The sequence below is a fragment of the Pipistrellus kuhlii genome, unplaced genomic scaffold, assembly GCF_014108245.1.
Source record: "Pipistrellus kuhlii isolate mPipKuh1 unplaced genomic scaffold, mPipKuh1.p scaffold_m20_p_13, whole genome shotgun sequence".
In the NCBI taxonomy this organism is placed as follows: Eukaryota; Metazoa; Chordata; class Mammalia; order Chiroptera; family Vespertilionidae; genus Pipistrellus; species Pipistrellus kuhlii.
The window spans coordinates 24,919,140-24,931,301 of record NW_023425438.1 but is presented as its reverse complement, the minus strand read 5'-3'; the positions used below and the strand labels follow the sequence as shown (position 1 = coordinate 24,931,301).

The 12,162-nt window shown below is 40.3% G+C and overlaps 1 protein-coding gene across 6 annotated transcripts in view; it reads right to left on the bottom strand.

Moving 5' to 3' along the window:
• ACYP2 (acylphosphatase 2) overlaps positions 1-12,162 on the bottom strand; it is a 137,142-nt gene that overhangs the window by 80,090 nt on the left and 44,890 nt on the right. The window contains exon 1 of one of the 6 annotated variants that reach the window (XM_045580746.1): positions 1,043-1,276. The exons of 3 other annotated variants lie outside the window; for them this stretch is intronic. In XM_045580746.1, coding sequence (XP_045436702.1) covers positions 1,043-1,181 — 139 coding nt within the window. In that variant the 5' untranslated portion in view covers positions 1,182-1,276. Of the gene's footprint in view, positions 1-1,042; positions 1,277-12,162 lie in introns of those variants that run through there. 2 more of the 6 variants (XM_045580747.1, XM_036435323.2) reach the window with 2 other exon arrangements.

Below are 12,162 nucleotides of genomic sequence, written 5' to 3'. Positions count from 1 at the left end.
AGAACTGTAAGTGAAACGCTATAGGAACAAAGATGAGAAAAGGAATTAGTGAGAAAAGGAATTAGCCACTCCTAAAACGAAGCTAGCACAGTCAAAAACACACTGGTGCATTTCGAAAGCACAGGGAAACCAACAGATGGCCACAATCCATGTGCACGGGTGCCATTAGCATTCACCTGAGAGCTGGTACAACATCAAAGACCCCATGCACAGCTTAATCATTGTCCCTCTCAAACTTTCAGGAATATGTTAGTCTAGATGTAACTGCAATGAAACAGAAAAAAATTTATAAACCATGCAGGTTATAAACCCTCTAAAAACTCAGGTGGTCAGCCCACTGATCTTCATCTCAAAGCCCCCAACGCAACACAAGTTGGGGAGGGGGAACATGGAGCTCCCCAAATATGGAGATTAAAGAGTAGAGGAAGGCCCTAAAGGTTTGGCTCAGCTGGCCTGTGGACTGAAGGGTCCCAGGTTCCATTCTGGTCAAGAGCATGTACCTTGGTTGCTGGCACATCCCCAGTAGGGGGTGTGCAGGAGGCAGCTGATCTATGTTTCTAACTCTCTATCCCTCTCCCTTCCTCTCTGTAAAAAAATAAAATAAATAAAATAAAAACTAGAGGATGGTGGGGAAGATAAGAGATCAACCTAAGGATTTGTATGCATGCATGTAAGCATAACTTGTATGCATCATGTAAGCATAACTTGTATGCATTCATATAAGCATAATTGTATGCATGCATATAAGCAAAATTCTGGGAGGTGAGGGCATGTATGGGAGTGGGGGGGGGCAATGGTAAGATATGTACACAAAATACCTTAATAAAAAAAATGGGGGGGGGGAATGTAGAGGATGGCCCGGCCCCTATACCCTCCCTCCCCACTCCCCGCTCCCCGGCTTCTCCGGCGCATGCGCGGCTCACCGCCCCACCCCCCAGCCCCGCCCCCTCGGCTGCTGTGTCACGGCCCAGCGGAGGGCCCGGCCCCAGGGGCTCCCGGCTCCCGGTCCTCTCCCCGGCCTCCCGCAGCGGGGGTCCCCTACCCTGCACTCTCCCGAACACCTCGTAGTCCACGGACTTGAGGGGCCCCCCGGTAGACATGGCGGCGGCGAGCCCGCGGCGAAGGAGCCGGAGCGCGAGGAGCGGGGCTCGGGGCGCGGCCGCCGGCAGGAGGGGGCACATGGGGCCGGGCGCGCCCCGCCGGTCACGCGCAGGCGGCGGCAAATGGGGCCGCGGGCGGGAGCGGGGCGGCGGGCCGAGGACGGAGGCCGAGAGCCCTGCGCCGCGGTCCGCCCCTCCCTCCCTCCCTCCCTCCCTCCGCCCGGACCGCCCGCCCCGGGTTTGTAAATAAAGGCCGGCGCTGTGCTCCGAAGGGCTGCTTTGGGAGGAAAGATCTGCTCGCTCCGGGCCGCAGAGTCTCTGGTTGGTGAGCGCCTGCCAAGCCCGTCGGGATTCTGAGCCAATTCTTCAGAGGACGCCTGCATCCTCCCCACCGCCTCCGTGGAGTCAGGAAGGCTTTGGGCCTGGATCCATATTCTACGTGAAAACTGGCATTATTTTGGGACAAGACACTTTTTTAAAATCTAAATTCTTTTCTTTTTAAATATATTTTATTGATTTTTTTTTTTTTTTTACAGAGAGGAAGGGAGAGCGATAGAGAGTTAGAAACATCGATGAGAGAGAAACATGGACCAGCTGCTGTGCCCGCAACCAAGGTGCATGCCCTTGACCAGAATCGAACCCAGGACCTTTCAGTCCGCAGGCCTACGCTCTATCCACTGAGCCAAACCGGTTTCGGCTAAATTCTTTTATGTTAGTGGAAACAGAAAAGAAAACGTCACTCCTGTTCACTATCATAACATTTTTGTAGTTGTGATTATTGTTCAGCTACATCCCAATTGCCTAGGGGCTTAATCACAAACAGCCCGTAATTATTGGAATGTAATTATTGGAATCGAGAGTCTAGGTTAAAACAGTTTATGCTCAGGACATTTTACTTCCTGGCGAGCTAATATGGAGTCTTAATTTAAAGCAGCCTATCTCTCCAAAGAATTTGGATATTGATCAGCTGCTGCCACGTAGAATTCCAAATCCTTTCGCTCGTGAGAATTTGCATTTCTCAACATATTTGTTGGCTCCCATACCTTTACATATGCCTCTGCATCTGGCCCTAGAGCTAAAATAATCCTCCGCAATCTGATTTCAATATTATGTGCCAGTTCCATTAGAGAACACCACAAATCATCTGAAACTTGTTTAGAATGTGGTTAAATCATTTTAAAGTAAACTATATTCTGAAAGTTCTAATTTAGAGAATTTTAAGTATATTGAGGTTCCTGGTTTATTACAGAGACCTCATAATTTGTCTCCCTCTCATCTCCCTTCCAGTTCATTCTTTTCAATACCATATCTTCAAAGTCTCTCTTCACTACATTCCAACAAAATCAAAGGCATCTGCCTTCACTAACCTCTGATTACCTGCTTAACCCCATCCTATAGGTTATAGATAACTTATAATCAAGACACTTTGAATTATTCTGCTCTCTGAACACAAACTGACCTTATTTTTCAAAAAAATTTACCCTCGGATCTACTTTATGTAAACTATCTCCTGACGCTCCTAAATCTTCCCCTATCCTGTTCGTGGCCTGTGCAAGTATTTACCAGATTTCATCCTAATTATTTAGTGTCTTTCCCACTAGTACTGTGCCTTCCAAGAAGTAAGATCTCCAGCTGGAATGAGGTCCTGTCACTATCACTAATCCTGTCACTGACTGGAAAGGTTGACATTTTCCTTTTCATAATTAATCTTTGACTTCTCCCCACATTTACCCAAGAGTACCCCTGTCAATTATTATGTAGCTTTATTGTAATTTTAGTAGTTCTATAGCAACAATTGACATTGCTTAGCCAAAAAAAAATGTACTGTGTCTGCCAACAGCAGACAGAAATTTTTATGTACCAGTTAAGCATGGAATGCCAACAATATGTGATTTGAATACTTTAGAAATTATAAGCAAATGTTATTAATATTTAAGCTAATTTTAAAAAACAGAAGGAAAATTTTATAACTCTGACACAACCTTTATCATTTTTAGTATTCTCTTCATATATTACATATGCATTATATATATATATTTATATATATATATATATTCATCTTTTCATTTCAGAGAGGAAGGGAGGAGAGCGAGATAGAAGATTAAAATATCAATGATGAATGAGAATCATAGATTGGCTGCCTTCTGCTCGCTCCCTAACAGGGATCCAGCCCACAACCCGGGTATGTGCCTGACAGGAATCAAACAATGACCTCTGAGCACACCTGCTGGGCTCTTCATATATATTTTTAAGTAGTTAAAAATTATAGTATACATTTAATTTTTATTCTTTCTTTTTCCATGTTATAGTTTTTCAAATGAATCATTTAGTAGTTTCATGATATTCTACTTTTACTGAATCTATTGGGGTGACATTGGTTAATAAAATTAAGTTTCAGACATACAATTATACATCACCTGTATATTGTACTATGTGTTCACCACCCCAAGTCAAGCCTCCATTTATCCCCTCTTTACCCTCTTTACCTTCCCCCACCCTACCTTATGGTACTCTGAGTGAATATAACCATAAATTTACCTACCAGGTCCCTATTGTTATACACTCAGGTTATTTCTAATTTTTCACTACCATAAAAAAGTACTGTGAGGGAAATATTCATACATTTATTCATTCATATTCATGTTGCTTCCTTCCCATATTATTCAGTTATTTAGAAGTCAGAATAAAAACATCAAAGTATATACGGTATGTATGTATTGTTCTTGATATATATATGGCCAAATTGTTTTTTCAAAGGGCTGTGCTAATTTAAATACCACTACGGGCACTAGATGAGTATATGATTTTTAAAAATATTTGTATTGATTTTTTAGATTGAGTAGAGAGAGAGACATTGATGTGAAAGCAAAAATCTATTAGCTGCCTCCTGCCACCCCCCTTCCCCCCCATGATGAAATAGGTACAGACAATACAGTCTCTGTGTCGAAATCAGCGGTCGCCACCCGGTGGTCCATGGACCACTGATGATCCGTGAGGTCCAAAAGATTGGCGACTGCTAATGACATGGGAACAGAGGAGGCATCACCAATAAATCTATAAATCATCACCACAAAAGGTTAGTTGGGAATGATTCCTAAAGTGATGTCTCAGAAATTTGATATTGAAGTATAATTGATTTCAAGGACAACCAAAATTACTTTATCCACCAACCTATTTCTAGTCCTGAAATATTTTTGTAACCGTTATGTGGAAAGAGCTGGATTCAACAGGATAAAAATTATTAAATTTCACAACTGAAGAGACCTCAACAAACCAACTCGATGCTTCCTTCTTGGAAGAGATACTTTATAGTAAAAAAAAGGTTAGATAATTATTACTCAACTGGATCCAAGATCATTAGACATCAGGCTGTTGTTAGCTGAGAAAGTAAGCTGGTTTCCCAGAAAAGGCTTTTATCTTATTATAATTTATCAGAAAATTGCTTAAGCATTTTTATCAAGGATGCATGTTTCTTCCCAGAGGAGATTCTGTCCTGGATTTGAACCACTTTTTCTTTATCAGAGTCCAAGTTAATATTAAAAACTCAGAAGTACATTTAACATTAAAGCTTCTTTCTTCCCCCAGCTTGATATTTTAAAATCCTGTTACATATTTCCATAATAATGTTTTAAAATAAAATTTGAACACAGATTGACTATTAAATTCTATAGAATTATCTTTAACTTTCTCATGTGATAATAGAATTATAGGTATATTTTTTAAAGGCCTTATCTGTTAGAGGCCTTAACTGAAATATATAAGGATGCCATTACATATTTTGCTTTAAAGTCCTTGGGAGTTACCTGGATGGTTGGCTCAGTGGTTGAGCATCAGCCTCTGAACCAGGGGATCAGGGTTCGATTCCTGGTCAGTGCACATGCCCGGGTTGCAGGCTTGATTGCCAATGTGGGGTGTGCAGGAGGCAGCTGATCAATGATTCTCTCTCATCATTGATGTTTCTATCTCTCTTTCCCTCTTCCTCTCTGAAATCAATAAAAATATAGTAAAAAATATCAAAAATAAAATCCTTGGGAGTTGAGGACAGCACAGTTTAGATAGAATAAACATACTGAATTGGTGGTATTTATTAAGCTGGGTCATGGGTACATGGGGATTCATTATACTATTTCTAATTTTGTACATGTTTGAAATTTTTATGTAAAGTTTTAAAATAAAATAAATAAAAGTCCATTTTCATTCTATAAAATATGTGACCAGTAATCCTCAAAACTGTCATGGCTATGAAACAAAAAAAAAAAAAAAAAAAAAAAAAGAAAAAGAAAAAGAAAGCCTGCAAAACAACCCAGAATTGCCCTAGCAGTGGTCAGCAAACTCATTAATCAACAGAGCCAAATATCAACAGTACAACGAATGAAATTTCTTTTGAGAGCCAATTTTTTTAAACTTAAACTTCTTCTAACACCACTTCTTCAAAATAGACTCGCCCAGGCTGTGTATTTTGTAGAAGAGTCACACTCAAGGAGCTAAAGAGCCGAATGTAGCTCAAGAGCCGCAGTTTGCCGACCACTACCTTAAGGAGACAGGATAACTAAATGTAAGTGTATTCTGAATGGGATTCAGGAACGGAAAGAGGACTTCAGGTAAAAACCATGAAACTCTGAATAAAGTATGGATGTTAGTTAGGTATCAATACCGGTTCATCATAACAAATGTACCGTATTAATGTAAGATATTAATGATAGGGTGAACTTCCTAAACTATCTTCATGATAATTTTGTCAATCTGAAACTATTCTCTCCCTCCCTCCCCCCCCCCCCTCCCTCTCTCTCCAAAAATGTCTTTTTTTAATGTTAGCACATGTGATGGGTTCTGAAGTGGCAACTTCCTGGATGTGGCAGTTTTAAAACCAGCAGCTTCTCAGTTCAGCATTTTGCCTGATTGCAGAAGAATCCATAGCTTCCTTGATGGCCCAAGGAAGAGAGAGTCAATCCTGAAACATTAGCCTCAAAGTGTTCTCCACCCCAGTGTACATTAGACTATTGACTATGCACATGTACATGCCCAATATGTGAATTCAGTATGTGAATTCCACAATCACTACAGTATTCTTACAAGCAACCTAGACGCTGGTGATGAAAAGCTAAAGTTAAGAACCACTGGTCCAGAGACTCTTTCATTAGTCTTCACAACAACTTCAACCCATCTAATACCCAATTGTTAAATCCATGTCTGTTTAAATGTCTAAGATGGATTATTTTTTTCTATAACTGAACCTTGGCCAATGCCTGGGGGCAGAATCTTCACAATCAGAGTAAATCAAAGTTTAAGCAGAATGGAAGTTCAAATATGCCATCCCTGCTGTCAATAAAGGAGCATTAACATTGTCAGTGCTTACAAAGAAAAGAAATAAAGGTTATAAGAAAGAACAAGCTAAAACTGCTAATAAAACTAAGCCTAGGGTTTTGAAAAATAAGTTTTTGTCAAAAGACTATAGCATAATGGCTTAAGTATCGATAACATATTATGTATTCAATAAATCAGCTATATCCTGCTCATTTATATTTATTGTTTAGTGCTTTGCAGCTATAATGTTTTATTTTTTAAAAAATTGCTGATGTAACAACACTAAAAATAACCCTCCCGATGCCCCGTTTAAATGAACCATAATTTCTAGTCTACTGCTGCCACCTACCAACTATCCCAAGGCAAGGCAGGTCATGTGAATATTACTATTCCAATCTTCCAGCAAAGTCAATGCTATTATACTTAACTTTCCTCTCATTTCAGTGTCATACTTCAAACATACCTGGGATGCATGCTTAAACCCTTAAATGCTAAGCAGTTTAAGTGTTAGGGGTCTTTACTCAACAGATCACTTAAATATGATAGTATCTTGGTCATCGGTTACTATTAGTTATGGACGTTATAGGAAATGCAAACTTACAAGGAAATTCATTCAGTAAATGTTGATTGAACTTCTCTATAGTAGGCATTATGGGTTACAATATACTTATCTACTGCAGCCTTTAAAATTAGACTTTTTTCAGTTTTTATTGATTTTTTAGGGAGAGAGGAGGGGAGAAGGGGAAAGGGAGAGAAAAACATCAACTGGCTGCCTCCTGCATACCCACTACTGGGGATTAAGCCTGTATCCCAGGCATGTGCCCTGACAGGGAATCCAAACGGTGACCTCTCAGCGCATGGGCCAATAGTCAACCAACTGAGCCACACAGGCCAGGGCAAAATTAGCCTTCTTCAAAGGTCATGAGCTTCAGAGACAGCTTGTTCTATAAATAAAGTGATGATTGCCATAGTGAGAGTGACTCAATTGGTTGAGCCTTGGCCCAGGCACCTCGAGGTCACCAGATCGATTCCCAGTCTGGGCACATGCTGGGAACCATTTTGCCAACAGGCAAAGAAAGCTCGCTTGAGAATAACCACAACAGGGAGGGGAGCCAGCTGAAAAAGAAAAACCAAGTGCTGATGTCATTGTTTGAGCGCCAGGATCTAGCCCTTCCTGAAAGCAGTCACTCCCAGTAGACTTTTTAGTTCCATGGCTCATATATTCACTTCTTGGGGGGGGGGGGGGGGGGGGGGGGAAAGCACTTAAATCAGCTGAAATTGGGTTTCTAGCATGGCAATAAAATAAGCTCTGATAAATGTAGAATTATATCAAGAGGCCTCCTGAACTAAAAATGGTAATAAAACTAACTTAGAGTTTTGAAAAATAGAGCTGCCTGCAACCCTATCTCCCTCCTTAGAAAAAACTTGTCTGCAATAGAGTAAGAATAGCACATTCTCTGACATCAATTGAATTCCTGAATCAAGTCAACCCTGAGGCCAACCTCCAGATGAATAAAACAGTAAGTCCCATATTTTGCTTAAGCTGGCTTGTATTAAATCTCTGGCATGTAACTAAGCGTACTATCTTAGTTGTATTTGTCCTAACAGGAATGAGATATCAAGTTCCCTAAAATAAAAAATAATAATATCCAGTATTACTAATGTTGTGCCAAAATGGGGACTCACACATTGCTCGTATTGGATACAAACATTTTGTAAAGCACTTTGACTATAGATCTCAAAAAGCCTTAAAAATTACTTGGAGAAGGGAAAGAAGGATAAATAAATAGAACACAGGGGATGCTTAGGGCCATATAGCTATTTGTATAATACTCTAATGGTGAATACATAGTATTCACATAGCCCTCTGGCCACATAGCTCTCTGAGGAGGTGAGCACTACGTTACTCACCTTGCCCTGGAAGGTCGCCCTTTTCTGGAGATAACTTCTAAGAAGGCTTAGGCCCAAGTACGTTGTACTTTTTAAAAATCCTCAAGAGCCCCCTAGGATCTACAAAGTCCAAACTTCTTGGCATGGTATTTAAGGCTTCCATTATGTGATTTAGATACTGTTCCAGACTCATTTCCCATTCATTGGGACTCTTTTTTACATTTTGAAAATACTAGTCTGTCCCTCCATCATTGTTCAAAAAATTGTCCCTTATGAATAGGTTGAGGCTGGAATGGTCAAATCAAACCACAGTTTCATATATCATTCCTGACATAAAGCAAATAGAAAGCAAGTTAAAATGTGACATGGTTTGTACAATTGGTAGAGTGGAAAAAATGAGGATCTGTTTCTATGTAACACAAGAGATGTATTTCTGGGACTAGCACAGATATTCTAACACTGACCCCATAAAGAGGAAACCAAAGGGTAATTTTTGGCTCTACACAGCGAACTGAATCTGAAAAGCCATGTTTATGTAAATGGTCATTTTAATTTTTTTTTTTTACAGTTTTAGAATAAACTCTTAGGCAAATCACAGAAGACTGAATTGTGATTACAGAAAAGAATATGTTATCCACCTAGAACACTTAAAACAAAATTTGCCACTGACAAAGATTGGGAAGTAAGTAAAAGGGAGAAGAGCAGGTGAAGGGGACCATCCAAGTATAAATGTCCTCAACAAGAGATGCTCTCTTGGTTGGTGGAACAGATAGAGGTTCAAGGTCTGAAATCAAAGAGGTGACTGGAATAGAAAGCAGAGATCAGCCGAAACCGGTTTGGCTCAGTGGTAGAGCATCGGTCTGCGGACTGAAAGGTCCCAGGTTCGATTTCGGTCAAGGGCATGTACATTGGTTGCAGGCACATCCCCGGTAGGGGGTGTGCAAGAGGCAGCTGCTTGATGTTTCTCTCTCATTGACGTTTCTAGCTCTCTATCTCTCTCCCTTCCTCCTCTCTGTAAATATCAATAAAATATAAAAAGGAAAAAAAAGAAAGCAAAGATCAGTGACAAAATTATCTTGGGAGGAAGGAGGCAGAGCAAGAGGGCTAAATTTGCAACCATTGCATCTAAATCAAGAAACAACACATTTAGAGATTTCAAGGTAATCACAAAAAGACCTAAAACAGAAACTGTTAAAGTCATTTCCTCTGGAAAATAAGTCAAAAAGACACCATGAGGAAGCAATCAGTCAAATCTAGAATATGGCACATTCCACGAGACAACTGACCTAGTTTCTCTAATCAATGGCATGGGGGGAGGGGAGGAGGAGTTACAGAATAAATAATACTTAGGAGAGAAAACAACAAAATTCAATGTAGAAACTTCATTTGGGATCCTTATTAGAACAGTTTTGAAACCTTCAGAAAATTTGATCATGAACTGGATATAAGATGATATAAGAAAATTCATTTTGATATAATAATGGCATGGAAGTTAGATTTTGAAATATCTTTTGCAGTGAAGTATTTCTAGGTAAACTAGCATGATGGATTTGTTTTTAAAATACTGAAATGTAGAGGGATAGAGAAACATAGCTGGCCAGATGTTGATAACTGTGGAAGCTGGGTTCATGGTGTTCAGTGTAGCATTTCTCCACTTTTATGTATGCTTGAAAACTTCCAACTTAATATACTGTCTTGTTCTTATTTATTTTTTTCAAGCAGGTTCCTCTGAGGAGTGAGAAAGGGTGGGGAGCAATAGGGCCAGGAAGATTATTTTACATTTTTTATTTACTGAATGAATATTTATTGAGTCCCCGCAGTGTGTGAGGCACTGTGACCTAGTGGAGTTCACATTCCAGTCAGGGTAAAGGAAAAATAAACATGGACAGAATAAGTTCTAATGTGTTAGAAGTTAATAAGTGCTACGAGGAAAGGAGAGAGCAGGGTAAGCAGGAGCAGGAGTGAGGCCAAGGTTACAGTTTTAAATAGCACGGTGCCTGGAAATGGCTCATTGAAAATGTGACATTTGAACAAAGACTTGAAGGAGATTATAAACCCTTCTGAATTGTTGTTTGTAAATTATGTCCCTGGATTACTTTGATAAAAAGAATTTTAAAAGATTAAAAATTAAATTAAATCTCCTTCCTCACTCCTCCTTCTCTCCATATCAAAATCCCTCTTTCTTCTTGGGGCCAACTCCAAATAACCATTCACGAAGTCTTTTCATCCGCAGCTAGAAGCTACTGCTCTTTTGTGTTCTCCTGTACAATTGCTAGTGACTCTAACAGGTATTTCTTCCACCTAATATGGCTCTTTATAGCGTTACTAAGCATCTTCACTTATACCTCGTAATAATTTTAAGTGGTTTTGTTTCAATATTATTATTAGTCCACCTTACTGCGTGAGAAAACTAAGGCTCTGAAAAAATAAGTGATTTGCACCCGAACAACATCCGAATCCTAGACCATATCTTCTGAAGACATTCTGACTCCTCTGCCTCACTCCACTACCTCTCCATAATTAGTTGTTTCTAAGAGTCATTTCATGTTAAAATTATAGTTGTATCAAAGTAATACTACACATGATAGTAAACCAGGTAGTTCAGAAAAATCTTAGCAGGGTCCGAAACCGGTTTGGCTCAGTGGATAGAGCGTCGGCCTGAAGACTGAAAGGTCCCAGGTTCGATTCCAGTCAAGGGCGTGTACCTTGGTTGCAGGCACATCCCCAGTAGGGGGTGTGCAGAGACAGCTGATCGATGTTTCTCTCACATGGATGTTTCTAACTCTCTCTCTTCCTTCCTCTCTGTAAAAAATCAATAAATTTTTAAAAATAAATAAATAAATAAATAAAATCTCTATGGCTCACAAATAAATGTAATTGAACAAAGAAAACATGTGTCCTGCCATTAGAACTGCAAATGTAATGGAGAAGTAAGATAATGCATCGGCTTCACATGGCTTGCCATAGATGTGGTCTCTGTCTGGGAAGCTAATGCACTCATAGATTAGTCGTCAAGAGAGGCATCATTCTCAAATTGATCTCTGGCTTGTGGTGGCAGTAAAACATTGTTTTACTGGCAATAACCATAGGAACAGGAACGGATCCTGTTGCTGGGAAGGGATGGCAGTGGTTGCCTTGACAACACAGCATGCGAGCTCCTAGTTTCCTCCATAATTTCCCTGAGAAGACTGTGATTATGTATCAGTCCTACATACGAACTAGGTTTTGCCTACAAGATGAGGACTGTTAACCCATAACTCAATTACTGAGAGTGTGTCAGTACCAGGAAATTTCATCTAGATCCCGATAACAAACTGTGTAAAACAAGCTTGAAGACGTGAAAGGCCAGCTTGATGCACTGGTCATGGGAACCGTAGGAAGGTCTCACCGAGGCCCAGGGAACCTGGAAATGGACTCAGTGGCCTTTGAGGCTGTGGCTGTGAACTTCACCCTGGGTCCTTCCCAGAAGAAACTCGAGAGATGTGATGCGGGAACACTTCAGGAACCTGGCCTCAACGGAAGTCACATGATTGAAAGGCTGTGAAGCAGAAAAGGCTAATCCATGTGGAGAAAGCTGCAGCCTTGTTTCAGATCTCAATCGGAAGAAGAAAACTCTTCTTGGAGTAAAACCCTGGGAATACAGTGTGTGTGTGGAAAAGTCTTCATGCAGCATTCACCCCATCAAAGGCACACCAGCTGTCACACTGGACACAAGCCATCTGCGTATCAGAAATATGGAGAAGAGCCATATAAATGCAGCGTATGTGGCAGAGCCTTTGTTTATCTCCAGTGTTTTGAGAATCATGAAAAAATATTGCAACGGATAGAAAACATAAACGTAAGGAATGTGGGAAAGCTTTCATGTGGC